The sequence below is a fragment of the Amblyomma maculatum genome, chromosome 5 (genome assembly GCF_055883805.1).
Source record: "Amblyomma maculatum isolate TAMU_Amacu chromosome 5, ASM5588380v1, whole genome shotgun sequence".
In the NCBI taxonomy this organism is placed as follows: Eukaryota; Metazoa; Arthropoda; class Arachnida; order Ixodida; family Ixodidae; genus Amblyomma; species Amblyomma maculatum.
The window spans coordinates 137,934,673-137,956,037 of record NC_139348.1 but is presented as its reverse complement, the minus strand read 5'-3'; the positions used below and the strand labels follow the sequence as shown (position 1 = coordinate 137,956,037).

At 43.4% G+C, this 21,365-nt stretch overlaps 2 protein-coding genes across 4 annotated transcripts in view; both read right to left on the bottom strand.

The window, feature by feature from the left end:
* Positions 1-1,033: 1,033 nt before the first annotated feature.
* LOC146189709 (uncharacterized) lies at positions 1,034-2,944 on the bottom strand. The gene has a single exon (XM_084605325.1). The coding sequence runs from the start codon at positions 2,942-2,944 to the stop codon at positions 1,079-1,081; it is 1,866 nt and encodes a 621-aa protein (XP_084461451.1). The 3' UTR covers positions 1,034-1,078.
* A 2,900-nt stretch (positions 2,945-5,844) lies between these two features.
* The window catches only part of LOC146189708 (transmembrane channel-like protein 7), a 37,608-nt gene continuing 22,087 nt past the window's right edge, over positions 5,845-21,365 (bottom strand). For all 3 annotated transcript variants that reach the window (XM_084604484.1, XM_084604482.1, XM_084604483.1), the window contains exons 13-20: positions 20,676-20,842; positions 18,015-18,138; positions 16,081-16,178; positions 12,874-12,981; positions 12,686-12,761; positions 11,509-11,639; positions 10,257-10,427; positions 5,845-8,142 (exon numbers count right to left, since the gene is read on the bottom strand). In XM_084604484.1, coding sequence (XP_084460610.1) covers positions 7,989-8,142; positions 10,257-10,427; positions 11,509-11,639; positions 12,686-12,761; positions 12,874-12,981; positions 16,081-16,178; positions 18,015-18,138; positions 20,676-20,842 — 1,029 coding nt within the window. In that variant the 3' untranslated portion in view covers positions 5,845-7,988. The remainder of the gene's footprint in view (positions 8,143-10,256; positions 10,428-11,508; positions 11,640-12,685; positions 12,762-12,873; positions 12,982-16,080; positions 16,179-18,014; positions 18,139-20,675; positions 20,843-21,365) is intronic.

Below are 21,365 nucleotides of genomic sequence, written 5' to 3'. Positions count from 1 at the left end.
GCTGGTAGGCATCCTATTTGTGTCTTTGGATTTGCTTTCATTGCTGTGCAGCGTTATCAGAAGACTCCTGCTATTGTCTGGGTGTGTCGCGAGGGGAGCCCTTTGGAGGTTGGGTGGAAGTGAGTGGAAGCCTTCAGGGAGGAAAGGTTAGTAGGCTGATGGGGAATGGTAGGAGGATGCCTGGACATCCCAAGACCAATTCCAAAGCCACAAACGTTTGGCGATGCTGGGAATCCTAATGTAAATGAATTAAAAGAATGCACGACCTGGCTTAATGTACAACAGTCATTAATTTAAACAATAACAGCCACGAGAGGTCCCCCCTGTCCCGATACACTTGTGAAATTTTAAAAACCTAGTTTTCGCAGAAACCGACAGTATCTGCAATGAGCTGGGTGGAATGCACCTTTTTCATGCATGCTCATAACTGCCATGTCAGTCTGCAAGAGGGATATCATCAAACCACTTCATCATGTCGTCTCTCAGTTCCACAGGCAGCCAATGCTGTTTTATATTATGCGCCTACCATCGCAATGAAAAAAGGTACTGTTATGAAAAAATTAAAGTACACTGAGACGCAAATGTTTCAGTACAAAGGGATGTGTGATGTAGACAAAGCAGAGGCACCAAGAGAGGGAGGCAAAAAACAAAGTAATATGTTTAGGCATATTAATATGCCCTACTCCCGAGCCTTTCCTCTATTTTTTTTGCTATTTTTGGCCACTAAATACAGGATTCAGGTCAATAATGAAGTTCTTAACTGGCCCAATTGATTAATAATACAAGAGTGGCCACAAAACGCTTGAAATTAAACAGAACCATAGCAGATATAATAGCGAATCACCAGACCTTGAAACTTTTAAGGTCCCACACATCAAACTTGTCCCCTTCTTGCGCTGGTGATCTCTGCAGTTGGTTTCTATAAATAAAGAGAGAATTGGAAAATGTAGAGCTTTAGTTAGTACAGCTTGACACTATATTTAGAAAAATGCTATCTACTAATGGCATAGGTAAGCATATGACTACCCAAGCATGGTGCTACACCTGGTTAATTAAAGAAAAAACATAGCAAGGATGTTCATATAATGCCATCAGTTTCAATGTTAGCTGTACGTGTTAACAGGATCAGAAAAAAGAATGTGGTAAGCACGTACCTACGGGCCCAAGTAGTGCGTTTAACTCGTCCCTCATACTTCTCAAGAAGTTCCTCCGCTTGTTCGACCTCTGCCCTCGCATCGGCCGTGGCTTGCTCCATCCCCATCTCTTCCGCTATCCTTCTGGCATTTTTCATTGTGGCAAACCTTTGGGTACCTTGAGTCATTAAGGATTCCGTTCTCCTTCGTGGCCCCATTCGATGCTGCAAGTCACTTTCCGTCCCCCGCGGAATGTGAAGTATGTTCCCATTGGCTTCGCCACTGGGGGCAAAAGTTGTTGGCGTCAGTGGTGTTCGCCGCGGGGTGGTTGTTGAACATTCCCGCACAATCGGTGGCCTCGTGGGCACAAGCTCTGGTATGTACTCTCCAGCATGTTGCAGTACAGAACTTTGCATTGGTTCAGAGGTAGCATCAGTGCAGTATGGCTCTTCTTGATGATCTTCATCCATCTGCTCACTCTTGTATCTCCGGTTCACATACCCTTCTGAGCTCTGACGCGGCAGGCTGCCAACAGCGCCTCTCTGTTCATCGTAAGAGAAATGATCCTCCTCTCTGCTGTTGTGTTCCTGCCGTATATGTTGATCACGAGACAAATTGTTCCTGCCCCTTCTTGAGCTGTCCCATCCACCAGAGTAGCGCTCTCTATGGTAACCATCATCATCTTCATAGGCACAGTTTCTGTACACATAGTGTTCGTTTTCATAGCTGTCCGCATGCCTCCACTGCTCTTCGAGAGAGGGCGACTTATGGAGTGGAGCTCGTTCATCAGATAACCTTCGTTTGTCATGCCTCCTCACATCTGCAAGACCATCTTCTCGATAGTAACCTTCACAGTTACTAGTAGCCTTCCGATGGTAACCTTCTCCCCTACCGCCATGGTAGTAGTCAGTGAACTTACTACTATCACGCAGTTCATCATGATCATCTACTGCGTTGACAAAAGGACGACCATTTCGAGAGTACCTAGAGTCTTTCTTGTTCTGCTCGTACCTTTCATTCGTTCTGCATTTTTCACCCCAACTGTCTTTGTAAGTATCGAAAGCATCAGCAGACTTCCCGCGCTCATTGCTCACTGAGGTGTAACACCTATCACCGTGATGCTGATAGTAATCTCTGGCATAGGCTGCATCAGCGTCTGCCCTTGTCAGCCGCCTTCTTCCACCAGCTGTGTGGTTTCGATCGGGACTATCATTCACCTCCCCGCTCCTCGGATATTTCTCACTGCGGCCTTGTCGATCAAAAAGGTCGTCACTGGGCTCACCTGCTATGAGACCATGCCGACTACCTACTCCTCCTTTCCATGCACCGTCGCGCAGTTCTTTATTATAATGCTCATATCCTATCACTGCACTCCGCTTCCGGTCCTCGTAGAAGTCACTGTAATGACTCTGCCTGAAGTCACCATGCTCTGTATCCCAGCCACCATGACGGCAATCTTCGTAATCATTTCCACAACCGTACCTTCGTTCACAGAGATACTGATCGTAGCCACTGTCCCATTGGTATTTGTTCTCTCGCACATCATTGTCATATGGATGGTCACGCACCTCACTCCTTGGCTCATATCTGCCATTTTCATGCGACCTTTGCTGTATACCTCTATGCTCCTGCCTCCGTGCTCCTTCATGACATTCACGTTGTCTTCGCAAATCAGCATCGATGTGCAAAGATGAATGGCCTCTATAATCCTGCGAATCTTCGTGCCCGTAACCTTCGTCATAATCCAGACGCTCTCTTCCTCGCACATTGGGTTCGTACTGCCGAAGCCTTTCTGAGTTTCTCCTATCCATGACAGACCGCTGGCCAATCTCCCTCACCTAGCGCGATCAAGTTGTGGCAGCAACTAGGAGTGCATGCCATAAGGGCTGCCCGAAATAACGCATACAGCTTATCGGTTTGTCACTGATAACGGCCCCTTCGAGAGCTCAAGCCTCTGACCTGCTCCCCTTAACGGCAGAGCCGATAAGCGTTCAGGGATCACTTTGCACAAAGGGTGTTTCATGCACCTGGTAAAGGCTGGCATCTTTGACAGACAAGGAAAACGCTAAAGCTGAGAGAGACCGAAATTTTATCAGCATAATGAAGCATCAAGAGCAAGTCTAGATTACAGACATTCAAGACAAGCTTCAGCCTCTCAACCTCTGAGCTCAATGCACATATTACTTTAATGAAGGCACGATTTCTATTCAAAACCAGCAAGAACAAATGTTTGCCTGGAAAGAAATTTGAAGTACCATTCCAAACAATGTAAATACACCTATACCTCAACTCCTTCCTTTTCTTTGTTACGCAGAACTGACTATAAAGTGTAAATGATGAATGCTGCTATTGCAGCGACAACAAATACTGCAGTGTGCAATAGCATACCGCACTGAGAATGCATACAACCCCGCCTGCGCAAACATGCCCCGCGTGACCTTTGAAACTGTCCACGTAATCTGGACGCTTGCAGAGTATACAAGATAGACTGCCGATTTCTGCAAACACAACGAACAGGAGATAAGATGTGCATACTTCCTTGACTTTATCTCAGTTTGACAGCCTTAGCAGTGATATTCAAGGCCAGTTCCTGATCCAAGCCCTTGAAATTATTACAGGCTTGCACTCTGGGGCATCAATGTTGTGACAAATACAATTTCTGGTTTATGAGATGGGCAAACTTGGCCTGACAGACAGATGATCCTTGTCAAACTGAAGAGATTACCTCTCCCTACTCACAATAACTCCAATAGTAAGTTAACCGGCCAAAGCCAGCCTGATTCTGGAACCTGCTTTGGAACTTTCATTACACAAAACATTGTACATAAACATACAAGTGAAATAATTTACAAATTGGGATTTGCAAATGTTCATTATTTGAAATTAAGCAATATAATACCGCTCAACACCTTACTCAGACATTGGAGTGTTGACACTTTTATAAAATGTGCATGATCGAATACTATATTTACCTGAACGTAACGCAAAGGTTCATTTGTGGCAGCAAATATATAAACAAACAGTTTACAAATACAGTGTGTCATTGCTAGTGTGACAACCAAACACCAATGGCTGGCAAGTGCCCTCCCTTTGCGGCAGAAGAGCAAGTTAAGGCGGCAACAAAAATGGATAAAGAACAATCATTGAATTGACAAACTCTGCAGGTATCAAAGCAAAACTGGCATTTACTTCTTTCAACATTCTCTAATATGTCAGAATTGAACAAAAAACTACTTAAAATAAAAATCTTTCTTCGAACTCACAGAGAAGAGAACTGCATCCAGGTCACCCACATATCGTTCTAGACGAGGTCATCTAAACATGATGGCAGTGCTGGTAGCTGGAGCAATGCCATGGTTGAATGCAAGGACTCAACTTGCAAGATTTTCTCGCTCAAAACAAAAGTTACTTGAACTAAACTTTCAGTACTAAATGACACTGAGCAAAACTTTGCGAATTACTGTTTTTCATAGTTTTACTGGAAGCACCTCACTACGTAACTTCATGGCTGAATGTGCCTCAAGAAGCCAACTTTCACAAATTGAGAATTTTTTCGCTGACGTTGTTTGACCTCTGACATACTTTTAAAGGCTTCTTTGCCTTCTGGACAACTTAGGAAAACAGCTGAAACTACTACTGTGAGAGCACGAAATTTAAAAAAAAAATATTGAAATTACATCTTTCTGTACTTTTTTTTTGTATGGTTTAGATTAAACACAAATCAAACAATTCGAGCTCAATTCGAGAACAAATTTATTGCAATTTTTTTTTTACTAGGTTTTGCTGGCACTAGCAAACTTAAAATAATGGGAACAGCTAAAAAATAAAAAAAAAAAACTTGGATAATGTTTGTTATGGTTACACAGTGTACCACATTCATTAAAAAGAAATCAAAGACGGTCGAGAGCAAAATCAAGATCACTTGGTGTGGAATGAACCATACTCAATTCACTTACTTGTTCGGTACAAAAAGAATGCATTTAGAAATATTTGATCACCTGTATTAGCAATGATAAATTTTTACTGTAACACGACAGCACAGTACAAATTCATCATGGCTAATACAGGCGATTAAAAGGTCCTAAGTGCATTCCTTCACAGACAAACCCTGCCAAGGTGGTGCAGTGGTTAGGGTACTCGACTACCGTGCCCAAGGATGCGGGATCGAATCCCAGCCTCAGCGGCCACTTTTCTGTATAGGCGAAAAGCTAGGCGTCTCTGTGCTGTGCGATGTCAGTGCACGCTAAAGAACCCCAGGTGGTCGAAATTTCCGGAGCCCTCCACTATGACGTCTCTCATAGCTCGAGTCTTTTTTGGACATTACACCCCCTAAACTAAACTGTCTTTTACAGACAAAGGAGGCACATTTGATTGATGGTTTGACCAATATCCACAAATAAAGCAAGTAAAGAATGAACAAACTGCCCTATTATTTACTTTCACTATTCACTTGCCCTTCCCTACTTCAATATAATAAGCCAGCATAAACGATAAAGGCAGATTAAGCGAGTGCGGGAGAGGGGGCAGGGAGAGAAATTTTGCATAAAAAAGCCATGCTGATCTTCATTTTTCGATAAAAAGAAAACATCCAATCAATTAATGGTTAAAATGGGACAGAACACGCCCAATCACACTATCCATGACAGACCCATAAATCTGCCTTGGAGCGCAGGCCAGCGTCTTTGAAGAAAAGAAGCTTCACATGAGTTTCAACACATTCAGACAGCATAATTTATTTGGTGAAAAGGTGTATAAAAATCCTTCACGTAAAAAACAACACTATTTACAACCGCAAATGTTTTCTTTACACTGCAAACCAACAAGTGAGAACAGCAACAAGCTAAGATCGGCAACTTGGTAAAAAGCTTACACAACCTCAGCATGTACTTTTAAAGAGCACTGCAACAACAGAGTCGACAAGACTTGTGCGCAACTTTCATTTGAATATAAACTTACCAGAAGAAATCACTACAATCACCTTGAAGAGAACACATGAATAACTATTCCGAGCACTGCGAAGTCGCTAATGGGCTAATAACAACTTTAGCATTTGTCTCAACCAAGCACAAAGCCCATTATTAAGTGTGCCATATTTACAGAAAAATAACCGCGTGCTCAGATAAATAGCACTTTTGAGCTCATGACATTGAGAGGCCTTGAAACAGTCGCAAACGCAACATAACACAGTAAACAAATTGGCAACATGTCGGCTTGTCCAAGCTTCACGAACGTAACCGTGAAACTAACCTGCTTACTCTTTTTCAGAATCGAACGAATCGAGCAAAATCTTTTGCCTTCTCAACAAAAAGCCAAAGTCATTTTCCATCTTTTCACTGATGGCACTCTTTCAAGGTCTCTTCAGCTGGCAAAGAGGATAAAGTTTTATACTATTTTTGCAGCTTGCAAAGCTGCATTAACTAAATAAAATACACCTTTTCACATTAACCATATCACAGTCATCTGCACATAGCTCGAGAGGAATGTAGAAATATAACACACAAGGCAAACAGACTACGCTGTAAGGATTTTAAAAACGTTAAAGTCATTCTCCGTCCACGAATAAAACTGAGCACAAACACCAAATGTCGACAGTGGTTTCAATATACTGCTGTCAAATAAAAGTCAACTCAGGACAATTACAATTCAGAACACTGGCGTTTCTCAATGCGGCAACTGTCGTTGCCATACAGGGCCATAATCGGTCCCAGATCTACTGAACTCAAATGAAATCCCGAAATAGTTTGACATACTGATGATGCAATACATAAAAAATGGCAGTAGATAAGCTTATCTGTTAGTTAGAAGCAAGAATACACTGCATCCAAGCTAGTGACGTGCTTCCTGTAACTAGATGCCCGCCAAAGTTCTTAGGCCTAGCCTGCTTGAATTCAAATCATGGCGGACAGAGCTTGAATCTAGCCACTGCTTATGATAGGAGGTCCAATAGTACTGTTATCAGTACATGATAAATAAAATGACCTTTTATTAAAATTAACCTACACCAGGTCTCCCAACACATTCGGCAGCAAATTGAGCAAAGCCTCCCATGCGAGAACTACCACCAGGCTTCTGTCGGTTAGGATGGCTTCAGTGCATTACAAACTGTGCACCGAAAGCTGCGTTATTCGCATGACAGCAGATTCGCTTGGAAAATGAGCACGAGAGATTGAAGCACCCTGCACCTCGTTACGCGGTTTTACAAAGCTAGCGCAGGTGCCCAGGTCCGCGCAGCCAACCTACCTCCACGTGCAAAATGTGATCGCAGAAAATGCTAGAGAAGCTCCACATGGAAGGGTGTGGTACAATTCGATATATCGAACCTTCCAGTAAATTAGAGTTCACTATTTGCAGAATATACAATGTAATGATCCTGAAACCAATTCCAATATTCTTTATATTGCCTAAGTGACATTGTGCCAATGCATTTGCTCTCGGAAGTTGGCCCTAGTCCAGTGATAGGCGTGCATGATACCATTTCGGTGAATGATGAAAGGAAGCAAATTCAAAATTGGAACGGAATTGGTTTCAAACACTCTACATTATACCGCGCCAAATTCTAAGCAGAATCAGCAGTGGCCAGCGACAGAATGTCATTAGAGAGCCCATTTTTTGGCAACACATTGAAAAACACAGCAAATGAAATTCGCGCACTCAGCGTTGTGAATTCCACACAGAGGCCTTAAATCTACCATGAAAAAGACTGTGAGCTTCTAAAACAGATCGGTACAAATACCTCGATACCTTGGAGATTCCAACCGTGCGGCAGAACATGGTGGCTCAGAACGTACTTTAGCCTTGAGCGGGTCATATCAAGTGCCGTGTTCCCAAGAACCACGATGAGCCCTTGTCCAGCCTCTATGCCGTGGACGACGGTCGTTGTCGTGCCACTTCGGTGATCCTGGCCAGGAGGAATTGCTTGTCTTTTCCTTCAAGGACGAGCTTGTCCTTGAGAACTTTCTCCATGTGAGCATGTGCAGCCGCCACAGAGTAATAGTAGTATATGCTGACCCTGAAATATGAAGGAATTCACATACTGCACCACAGATAGACCAACTTGCAGCCGCTTAATTTTTCTTCTAACTATAAATTTCTTTAGAGCTTGAGTGGAGTCGGTGCTCAAAGTCCAGAAACCTCCAAGCAGCTGGGATCAATCTGACATTCTTCTCTTCATAAAAAGATGTGATGTTAAAAATCAAAACATAATAAAATTTTGGTAGTGCTTGCTTTGGGACTAGGTGGCATATAATTAAAGACAAGTTACGTCGCAATGCAACACTCAGAACACAACACATAAAGGTAGAGACACAACAGTGACTACTAGGAAAGAATATGCATATATATATATATATATATATATATATATATATATATATATATATATATATACGAGCAGTGCCACTGCACTGCTCGAGCTCGCTTGTGTGCCTACACTGGCTGTGTTCGTGTTGTTCGCCGTGCAGCTTACAGAGGGCTATATTCCCTGTTAAAACACTCAGCAAAACCCCTTTCACTACAGATTACAATAAATATATACATATATATATATATATATATATATATATATATATATATATATATATATATGGTGCATTCCTGATCTAACCATGTTATAAACAAGCAAAGCATCAAACATGTTGCCAGAAATGTTCAGCCCTCTTTCGGAGAAAAAGAGACAACGGTGGCATAGCCATAGATAAATGTGAGTTTTATGAGAGCTAAAAGCGCTTTCACACTATAAATAAGGTTAGTTAAGCCTATTAGGCCTACATTATGAAGATTAATTAAGCTTCGGAAGGATTAATTAGGCCAATGTGCATCCAGACAGCGCCACACTACTGCAATATGACCTTCAGACCTTTAGGCTTAACGAAGCTTAACATGATCAGTTACCTGTAGTGTAATTCCTCATCACAAAAGTTTAATTAGTGTTAATTTAGGCCTGGTTAGTTTTGACCTCAACCAAAGTCATGTCACGGTACTCACGGTAGCCATGGTCATTTATAGCAAGTCATAGCATAACCATGTGTAGCAGAGCCAGGCTTGACTGTTGCCATAGCAACGCTCGGTAAGGTGGACAAAATCCAGCAATTAGCGAAGTCCACATCCGCTGCAGTGGCCCACAGCGGCTAAGACGTTCGGCCACTGAGCCGGACTACTCAGGTGCAACCCCAACTGCCAGCTGCTGGTTTTGATGGAGGCGAATCGCAAAGGTGTCTGTGTGCTGTGTGATGCTGGTGCATGTTAAAGATCCCCAGGTGGTTGAAATTATTCCATAACCCTCCACAATGGCACTGTTTTTTTCCTTTCTTTCTTTCTTCTTTCACTCCCACTTTCATCCCTCCCCTTACAGCGCAGGTCAGGTGTCCACAGAAAAGGTGCGACAGACACTGCACCTTTCCTTTCCCGTAAACCAGCGTTTACAAAATATATCATGCTAGGCTAGAAGTGCTTTCAGACTAAAATGCTCCGAGGAGGTCGCGTGGCACAAAATCACGACTTCTGCCTGAGATCTTTATATCTTTCCAAATTAAACTCTTTAAACACTGGTTTGCAGCAATATTTACATTTAATGCACTGCTACAGTACAGTAGCAGCACAGATAAAGTAGCAATGCATTCACAGCAAATTATGCAGGACCTTTTAGCGCCTACTCAAGGCACAGATTTGCTACTGCACATTTCACAACCTTTTTAATGAGCTCAATTATGTGCAGTAAAAATTACATTTCATTTCACTTTTGGTTCAAGAGTTCTTGCACTATTCCTACAATGCCACACTAACCTGCCTGCCCCCCCCAAAAAAACTGATTTGTTCGAACTGACACTCTATTCTCGTCAGCTGTACTAGATTGGTTGCTCTTAAGCTCAAACTAGAAATATCCCAAAAATTGTAAATCCCTTTTGAGTTCAAATTATCAAGAGAAAATTATACTTGATTGTCTGGATTTGCTTTAAACTTGACATCAGATTAGCAGGCAAGGACAAGCGAGCAAGCACGAAATACACGTGAATGCCACTGCACTTATGTTGCTTTGTAAATCTTCGCCAACTTTTGAACTACCAATTTCCTCTAATTACGGACCAAGCCCGGCCCGGAGCAAGTTTCACTAGGGCCATTACTCACGCCAGCACGACGACGACCGGCACGCCAAAGCCGACGCTGGTGAGGAAGTCGATGGCCTTGACGACATACCATCCCCAGGGGTGGTCACTCCACGAGCGGATCAAATCAGGCACCACCTGCCAGGTGTACAGGTACTGCTGAAAGGGTCCACATGACAGCGACGGCTGAATCCTGCACGAGGGTGTGGCACAGAAAAAGTTTCACCGTCGCACTCCAGGACTGGCCAAGTGTCTCCAAATGGCCGCTCCTAAAAAAGGGGCCCTGAGAAACACTGCATCTCATTCATGTTATTAGTGAAGAGCTAAAAGGCACAATTTTCGGAAAGAAAATGGGATTCAAAAACATTTCTGCCACTCGATTGAATCTTCGAAGAAAACCGTTTACTCCGTGGTCCCCATTTGGAAGCAAATAGTGGTGCTGCTGCTTATCACCAAAAATCCGCGTGGAAAATCTCTCTTGACGTCGCCACAGTTTGCTCGCGAAATTGGCTGGCAGTGAAAACATCTGCGTCTCATTACCCACCATTTCTAATTTATAAAAGTTCTGCCTTCAGTGAAAGTGACAGCTTCACAATTAGAATTTCGGCATACATATTGATACAAGCTAATTTTGATTTGTCCTCGTATCCCTTTAATTAAGAAAGGAAGTTTGACACTGTTGCATGATGGGAAGCCAAACAACAGGTTGAAAGAGTGACAGGATGATGCATGTTTTAATGGTGTGTGGGCCCAGCAAGAGAGCTCTGTCCCAAGTCACTGGAAGCTTTGTTGTCCTTGTGTTCGGAGCAATACAGTCAAACCCAGAAATATTGAACCCGGATGTTTCAAATCCCAAGCTGTGTCAAACACAAACATTATCCTTAGGAAAAATCCCGAGTAAAAACATAGGAAACTCGTGCCTTGTAACAAGCCCCAATTTCGCCGTTGATTTCGTACATCAAACAGAGTGTCACTCCCCTGTAAGTCACGCGTGGTTCACCTAAAGGTGACCTTCCATCACTTCCTGCTCACAAAGATGGGCTGTCTAGATGTCCATACATTTCTGACCACTGCCTTTCATCCAATTCTACTGACTACTGAACGTATCTCAGCCAACAAGCACAAAGCATCAAATTTTCTTAAAATGCAATGTTTCATTTCAATAGCGGCCAGAAACGTTGACATGATGCAGAAAAAGATGCATGCAGAAGTGGCGGCATTGTTTCTAAATCAGGCGAAGCAAAGGACCGAAAACAAACCGCCGGCATACTCACTCCACTAGGGCGTAGGCAAATGGAATCACAGCAAGAAACAGGGCCAAAAGCAGGACGATCACAAAGAAGGTGTTCGACCGAGATGCACGATACGGCGTCTGAGATGGGGCACTGTTGTTCATCAATGTAAACTGAAACAAAGAAAAAAAAACAAATCCGGCTTCGGTGACTGCACTCCTTGTCAACCGGGCTTATCGCACAGCTAAACCGTGCATCTTGCTTTTGCTGACAGAACAGGAATATTTCTGGGTGCCTTTATTCAGTTACATAAAAATTTTAACTGCCGCAATGCATGCCATCTGCTTAAACCAACGAATACCAGAAAACTTGCGACCTTCCACGGGTTTACAGAAGTAGATAAATTTTTTAGGGCCGCATTAATTTAGTCTCGCATGATAATTCAAGCTTTTCTGAGGAAATTTTCCAGACTTGGTGAACTTCAAAGGTTCGATTTTACCATAACAGACTCCAGCGAGACTCCGTGAAGTACAAAGTTCAATCCTTTTTTACCTCACACAAATGTGAGTATATGTCACCACAAACAAATTTTTCACACTGCGGAAGGCATCATTTTGAATTCAAACAGATTCTATCAAACAAGTTGACTTGGCTAATTTTGTACAGTGATGTAGCCAGAAATATTCTTGGGGGGAGGGGGGAAGGGGGGAATATACATCCAGGTTCGAATGTATTACAGAAGTTTAAAAATCTAGGGAGGTGGGGTGGACAGGCTGGGAGGTGCGTTTTGAACATTTCGGTCTGTGTTACTAAATGTGAGTGATCTAGTTACAAAGAGAAGAACAATAACTTCAAGCGGAACAACAACTAGGGAAGAGAGACGCACCCAAGCTGTGTATTGAAGAATGCAAATAAATCACTGGATTCTTCAGCACGTTCCAGCCCAATTTCACGAGCACACAGCATTAACTACTGGCTCTGACCACCACTACCGAATGGACCTGAACAGCAACAACAGAAAAGAAAATGGGCTGCAGAAATTCACTATGTTTTTCTAACCAGCCCAATTTCCTTTTGCATTCCACAGGCAGCACAAATTAAAGGGAATGGAGTTAATTCCTCAAATTGTATAGCATAAAAAAATGCTATCAAATGCAAAACACTAAGAGGCAATATTTCTGTGACCTACATACTAGGAATTCCAGCTTGCTATACAGACCTTTTGCACATAAAAGATGATGAAGTACTTGACCAAGGTGACAGCGGGCAAGAGAGGGCAGTAGAAGGTCCCGAGCCTGAGCGTAAAAACAAAAACAGCCACTTTCAGGTATTGCCACCAGCAAAAGTAAAACTGGAGACTGAAATGAGGACTGTATTAAACAGCAGCCGTCAAGAAGTTGTCCTTACCAGCAAAGCGTCTGTGAGTAAACGAGATCAAGGACTCGGTTTGGAATGTTGAACTCCTGCTGACCGATGATCTTGGCGAGTTTGCACTGGAAGCGAGTGACTATCAGCCTACCATGAAGAGGAACAAAATGCTGGGTATCAGTAAAGAAGAACGATACATACAAGAATAAGTGACTGCAATTAAAGTACACTGAGCAACTGCAATTGCTGGTGTAGCACTATACGCTTAATAAATTACATGCATTCCCCTAAAACTTACAATACTCATACTATGAAGAAGCTCCACCAAGAAAAGTGAGAAAAAAAGAAAAAGAGAATAGAAGAAAAAAACGAAGTCTCATCTTTGTTATATGTAAGTATAGTATCTTCTATATTCAAGAACAGTGACTTCAAAATAAATAAAGCTCAAATTTTTACAAACAATCACACCAACTAACTAGCAACATGTAATTATAAAATGCAACCTGAGCTGCACTGCCTTTCTAGCTCAAAAAATGAATAAACAAGGTTCATATAATACTGTTAGCATCAAAATGAAAAGAAAACCAGACAATTGAAAGCGCAACAAGAAAGGAAAACACTTTGGCTGAGAAACACTGAGTACTAAAACATTTGATATTTGTATCCTTGGACTGAAGATGGCTGCGCAGAAGCTTGCATTTCTTGTCCGGCATCAAACATTTTTGTAATCTTATGTTTGTATTGGACTACCATGAAAACCCACACACAATACAAAGTTTTTTTCCCCGATTTTATCGTGCCAGATTTCCGCCTCGTATTACATGCAGATTGAAACAAATTTCAGCCTAGTTTGCAGTTCTGATCTTGCTATTATTCAGCAGTATCAGCGTTGCTAACTAGCAAAGCTAACAAAGCTAATTAAGGGGAACCGAACTAGCACTGCCACATGAAGGTACACGGCACTATTCGACGCTCTAGGCGGGGTGGCATTGGACGACTCGCGGAGCATCCATGAAATGTAGCGCAAATAAATACTTTCGTTAATCTTCCTTCCCTCACATTATACGCGGCTGAAAACTTTCTTCCTGTTATCACTATCCTGAAATTACACCTCGTATTACATGTGGGTCCGTATTGTAGGTGGGTTTTTACAGTAATCCTGCTTACATTTCAGTCAATAGTTAGAGTATATATTAAAAGTAAAATCAAATACCTGAAAAAGAGGTATGTACACCACCAAATTGCACACTCCGCTTATGTACCATATGCAATACAAGACACACATAGAACCGAGTCCATGCTCTCAACATGACATGCCTAGCCTGAGAAATAAGAAAATCCTCACCCACATTACAGTCAAACCCACTTTAACAATATTTATGTGCCATGGAAATATCACTGTTATAACCGACAATTGTTATAACCCGGTTAGGCTGAAGAAACTAAGAAAACATTATAAACAACACATTTATGAGGACGAGGTAGCTTACACTGCTGCGGAGCTGGTCATGAAGTGACGACGTGAAACGCAGGAACAGGCGCCAAAGAGCTGCGCTCCAAAAAAAACTGCAACACTTGAGAGCTTCTGAGCTGTATTGTGCACAGTGCATTGTCGAGTACCAATGTCACTTTCCTGCCTTCGCGCTGCCTCCGCTGATCAAACTCGACCAGCCACTCGTGGAACAGTTTGCACGTCATCCATGCTTTCCCGTTATGACGGTAGTGAACCGGGATCCTCGCAGCACTACGAAAACAGCGAGGATTCTTGGGTTTCCCTATGACAAAGACGGGGCACTTGTCGCTGCTGTCCATGTTGGCACACAAGAAAACAGTCGAACGCAATTTTGTTTGGTTGCCGCCCTTACAGGGATCTCCTTTGAGAGTGTGCGTCTTTGACGGTAGCATCCGGAAAAAGAGCCGTCTTGTCCCCATTGTACAGCTAACTGTCCGCAAATGCTTTTCAGACGCAGGGAAGTGTCTCCTCAAGCCACTTCTGCCTAGCATCTAAATCGAGCGATCATGCCTCGCCCATGAATGCCTTGTAGACGACAATTCCAGGTCTCTCCTTAAGCCGTTGAATCTAACCACCACCAAATTGGGTATCAGTGTTGCGCAGGAGGTATCCGAAGTGCTTCGCCTTCTCTGCTAAACTGCGGCCACTAATTGGCAGGTTCACTGCACGAGCATTCAAGAACCACTGGCAGAGCGCCTGTTCTACGTCTTTGTAGGCTCCGTGTCGAACCCTTTTCCGGCCGTCATCCATTGCATGGGCAGTACTGGCGTCGTTTTCATTCTCAATCTTGAGCGCGTTGCAGATGATTGTCGATGCTGTCGGTTCCGTCAGGCAGTACTTGCAAAAAGTTGCACACTTTTACACCATCCTTGTGCCCAAGCACATATTTCTGCATAACTTCTAGCGGTATTGCTGTTCGTTTCCTCTTCTGCGGCGGTTGTATCGCGCTTCCTGAAAGAGGATCCTCCATTGGTGTTCACGGAAAGTCCAAAGCCAGCAAGATCGAGGCAACGACGATGGCACATGAAGAGAACCACGCTAGAAAGACACATGCACGAAAGCTGCTGCCCGCCTGCCACAAAACTTGTGCAACCGCGAATCGGGGGCCTGAACAAAGCAAATAGAGAAGAGTAGTGCAGCGCACCCCGATCAGCGCACCCTCAGAATGTACTGCTCCACTGTGCAGAGGTAGAGAGGACACGAGCTCCCTAGGCCACGGGCGGTCTCGAGGAGGAGGGATCAAAGCTCTCCCTCAGAATGGCTGTGCCTAGCAGTGCCTTAAGCCTTTCCTCCTCCTCCGCGTGAGGAAGCACTCCGTCCTATCCCACGTCTCCGCAGTATGCAAGCTTCCCCGGGGCACCCGACCAACTCATTGGCTCGACGCGCTCTGTTCCGACATTTTTTTATTGATGCAGCATCGGCGTTGTCGGCATCTTCGTGTACGTGCGCACCTTGTGGTCGCCGCGTTTACGCGTTTTGGTTGACTTTCAGTACTCATATTTGATTGTTATAACCGATAATATAATATGACACCACTGTAATAAGCGGTTTATTTTACCATAGAACACATGGCAACCTGACGGTGCAGTGACTGCCCATTGTTATATCTGAAATATTGTTATAACCGGTATTGTTATAAGTGGGTTTGACTGTATTCCATTCCTAGTCCTGCATAGTAGATATACCTGAGCCAATCAACAGAAACTTGCATTCGAGTAAGTTGAAGAACTCACTTTCGCGGGCATTCCACAAGAAAGACTAGAGCCACTCCGACAATGAAGTCCAATATTGTGAGCTTGTAGATTTGCTGACCGACTGCCGTTTCCCAACACTGAAAAGGAAAGAAATTGCCCAATACAGAACCTCAAAACTTCCCAAGCTCTTCACAATTAAAACAGAAACAACAACACTCTTCTGTGTCACGAGACCCTGCAGATCACAGGACTCCAACGCCTGTCCTGATTCTAGAATACAAGCAATTTATGAGCGAAGGCAATATATACAAACATTCTAATTTCAGCTCGAATGCTTCAGAAATATTTTGGACACAATGCCCACCTCACTTATGCTGATATTAATACAAGCGAAAAACAACAAACTCTGCCGTGGAGAACTAGCAGGACCAAGAAAACTTCGACCTTCGACCTTTCACACATCTCAATGTGTAAAAATATGAATGTTTGGCCATGGTTCATAACTGATTCGGGGGCTAACATGGAATGTAGCCTCTTATAAGGACAACTCTGAAGTTAATTCCTGAATTGAGTGATAGCAGAAAAGTAGCAAAAACATCAGATGGAGGCGAGAAAGAAAAAAAGAGTAATGGCCAGATATAGGGCTCACGTATCGTCTATCCTAACATTTACATCCAATTTCATGCTCTAATCTACCACTATGATGACATTTACGCAGTTTTGTCTCTTCTTTGCCATACACGTGTATGTAGGTGTGTGCACGCATCAGGAATTATAGCCAACACCTTGCCCCTTCGTACGTTATTTTATTTATTTATTTATTTATTTATTTATTTATTTATTTATTTATTTATTTATTTATTTATTTCATAAATACTGCCGACTGTCCTTTGGCGGTCAAGGCAGGAGTGCACAAAGAAAAAAGAAAAAAAAAATTACAAAGTAGTAACAACCAAATAACAGCAACACACTGACAGAAGAATGGCGTTTACAGCTCAGTTACTCGACCAGATATTTCAGCTGAGCTGCACTGGTAACCGCAAGACCACAGCATACCATCCACAAAGCAACAGACTAACTGAACGATTAAACAAGACCATTGCGGACATGCTCTCAGAAAGGCGTTCTCTGGACACTGGCACTTTTGTAGGCTGCCCTGAATCACCTCCTCGCCTCCTTAAGCATGAGACAGAGAGTAACTATTTGTATAAGGCACAAAAAAACAGAGCCAGCACCAACTATACTCATATTTTGAGCCCACAAGATTACCCTGGTGCAATATAACTTTGAGAAGTAAATTAACCGCTTTTGCTCATTCGATACAAAGAAAAATGGGTATATTTTGTTTCCCTACAGACAGCTCCCGATGGTCGCAGAAATTCTTAGCAAGCTAAGCAGACAGCTCTAAAAGAAAAAAAAAAAGAAAAAAAAGCTCCTATGATGCAGTTTGTAGTCAAAGTAGAAAACCAAAAACTTTAATGTTCCTGCTTTACGATGACGTCCAAGTGGCATCCAAACGAGGGGCTTTGGAGATAAAAATTACCAGCGGCTTATCTCGGTAAAACCGAAGGGTGAGCAATAGCTTTTTGCGGTTATGCTATGGGTTTTGCTATGCTGACATGCAAGCGTCAGCCTGATGTGCTCAGCCTCCTTACACAATGGAATCCCATAATTCTTGGACGCAGAGTTTGTCTAGACGAAACCGCTTAATGTCAAGGTCAAGGATCAACAGTGATGTTACTGTGGTTTGACTTTGAAGGTTTGACCTTGAAGTTGGCTAAAGGTCAAACTGACCTTCACTATATTCTGAAGGTCAAAGACATAAAACTTCGGCTTTTGCACCGAGTAGAGCTATTGCTCCAGATGTAAACTGCCCTTCTGAACCTCCAGAGACCTAGACTGTCTCCCCATGTACAGGTCCACACAGTCCCCTATCATGACACAAAGAATTTATATGAAAGGCCACAACACACCATGGGCTTCCTGCAGTCGGCTTCACCTTCCAAGCAGTTGTCCTCCCTGACTGGGGTGCAGTTGATCTGCTTGTACAGCGACAGGAGCAGCACAAAGATGGACGTGAAGCGGAGGAACACTGTCCTGCAAGGCACGGCACAAACAAGGTTAAGGCCATGGACCACATGTTACATATCATCTTCAATAGGATGTCATTTCATCTTAACAACAACATAGAACCACTATTCCTTTTGAGGAACCCCAAACAGCAGCAAGAAAGGAAGTGATAGTAACAGGTAATAGAAGCTCAGGTGCAAGCCAAGTCATCCGTGCTGCAACACGGTGAATTTTTTTTATGCGGAAGACAGCAGTTCGAATTTCCTTTCCGTAGGGAACTTCTCCTTTCTTGTTGTTGTTTCTTGTGCTTGGCACAATTCTCTGCAACAGGAGCCGATACAAGCCAAGAATTGTAGTGTAAAAATGACTCATGTAGCATGCTTGAAAAGTCGAAAAATGAGGCTCTCAAAGTTCACAAGAAATGCTTCTTATACAGTCACACAATCTTTTGAAGCTGTTAACACTGTCAACTAGGAGAACTCGCAATTCATTCTTCTGTTGCTTTTCATTTTTGTGCTTCTTTTTTAAACAAAAACGGCAACCAGTTCGAGCAGCTCATCAGCACCTACCATTTACTCAAATGTAACAAGAGTTTTTTTTTTCCCAAGATTTTTGGCTCTCAGTCTACCCTTGTCTTATAATCGAATACCGCAAATTCAGTTGGCTTAAAGCAGAGCTGTGATGCATCCATACTGAAGCCATCACCACTCAGTTTCGTTTATATCGTTTTAAGATGTTATGTTGGCAACATGTGTACCAGGAAAGCTAAATCAGCCAAATCCCGATCCATCCAAAGTCAAAACATTGCATTTTGTGCTCGCAGGCCCGGGATTCTGTTACCACTGTTATCCCGTGCTTGCCACATCTTTCGCTGTGAGTTATCAGATTTCGCACGATGGCAATACGCACCGTGCGTAATACAATGCTTGCTTCAAACGAAAAGCTATTCTGACAGAAGAAATCAGAAATTCTGTGCAGCTCGACAGCTAGACGGTAACAAATCTAACCACATGTGAGCGGAGGCTGCTAGCAGGAGCCGATTTTTAAATGTGAGCCTGACCACAAAGGCTCCCGTGGGCCTCACCACGGCCGTCATGTCAAACTCGAGGAAGAAGTGGCGAGCTTTATAACTGAGCAGTGCAATCGCCTCACGGGGCTCAGTGTCATGCTGATCTGTTGGAAAGATAAAGACGCTCGGCAGATGTGAATACCCTCAGTGAGATTAAAAGCATCTCGTGGGTGAGCCCAAAGATTCACAATGTGGAACGGCTTCTCCCTGCAGCGAACAACTTCGATAAGACTGAAGTCACCAGCAAACTTTGAAGAAAAGTTGTCGAATTTCAGCACCATGTCAACAATCCCTGCTCTTTGTTGCAATGCTGACTAGACTGCATTGTACCTGGATATGCCAATGGCAATGACTGCACACAGCACAGTCCTGCACAATGACTGCCTCTGAAGTCCACATTATGACCATTGGCCACGAAAAAAACAGACTACCGGTGATGCTGGCATGCCTGGCAGATGGTCACAAGCTGCGACAGTCCATCATTTTTCAACACAAGACAGTAACTAAGTGGACGTTCCCAAAGAATGTGGCCGTTGGCTACCAGGAGACACTGCTGGTAGTCGACTGGATAAAAACCGTGCAATGCCATTAACCAGGCACACTTTTCACCCTGTGCTAATCCTGGTGTTGAATTACATTCGCCGACACCCGACTCTTGAGATGAAGAAAAGACCGGAGGACATCAAAACACACCCTGTCATTATTCCCGGAGGGATGACGTCTATACTGCAGTGTCATACTGCAGTTACTAGACGTCTGCCTCAATAAACCGTTCAAGGACAGGGAGCGGACCAGTTGGATCCGGGGAGGTTCGTGCCCCGATGCCATCGGGACGGACCAAGCGACCATGCACGTCCCTGATCTCAGAGTGGATTTCTGCCGCAAGGTACAGCTTACCACACAACATTGTAGCTCGCTCGTTTAAGAGGTGCTCAATATCGAATCACCTCAATAGCACAGAGAACGACACTGTCCGAGAGGACGAGAGTGAAAAGGAAGACTCTGTTTCCGAGAACTCGGCCTCCGACGATGATGAATGAGCATTTCTGATGAGACCGTGAGGGTCTAGATGTCTATTAAAGGTACTTTTCTCAAGCGGTGGTCTTGCGCTACATTCAGCGCTTTATTTTGTTCTCATTGGGCAAAATGTATAGTTGCTCCTTGCGTTAAATTCATGGTCGCATTACACTCGACTGAATACGGTATGTTCAATCCAAAGTAGTTTCTTATGATTACAATGCAAGTTACACTTTCTCACAATTATCAAAAAAAGTGCTGAACTTCAGGTGGCCACAACGCAGGCAAAAGTTTTGTCTTCCGGGCCCTGAATGCATTAATCATATGCCCCTACAGCACATTCTCAGGCTAACATTAACTAAAGCAGAGACAGTTAACTATGCATATGTAGCTGTCATGATTTTGCAAATCTCTGCCTGCACACAATACAGTGTTCAAACGACCATTCAGGGAAATACACAGGCAGGTAAAAAGCTACCTGAGCAGAGTGAGCTTGACCTGAAAGGCCACAGAATAGTTCTCCAGACGAATGAGCTTGGAGAAGATTCCTGGCACCACAAGGTTGAGGCCTGTGATCACCAGCGAGGGCACGAACTGAATCGCCAACGCCAGGGTTTCGTGCGTGGTCTGGGCTTGAGATTGTCTCTAGAAGGTCACACAAAAAAGCATTATAAGAATAGAACAACACAAAGGTCTTCATCCAGGCAGCCAGCCAGCATGAACTCCGGTGCACAGCGGTCACAGAAGAATGAATTCCTGACTGAACCACACTGTCTAAATCAAAAATAGTTCGGACTTGACCTCCTCACAACCTTCCTCGTCACAATGCAGGAAAAAGAAGAGTTAAAACAAAACAAAAATAAATCACAGTTTGTAAAACACAGATCTGCTATGCTTCAGTAATTAGCATACGTTAATCGGATCTCCCACGATGCAGACATGGGTGGTTGGCACTTGAAGCATTTGACGCTTAAAAGGTGAAAGAAGAATCTCAGAAGATGAGACCAGACTCAAACACTAAAAACCAAGACGCAAGTGTAACCTGCATCAATGCCACACCTTAGTCCAAATGCCAAATGTCTGGCAGGGCAGTTCTCGCCCCGAGTTCACATTAGCACTAAGACGGCGAAGTTCTGTTGTTAAAATTTAATCCATCTTCAGGACATGT

Excerpts from the sequence above, each read along its gene's own strand:
- LOC146189709 (XM_084605325.1), bottom strand. The coding sequence starts at position 2,944 with ATGGATAGGAGAAACTCAGAAAGGCTTCGGCAGTACGAACCCAATGTG.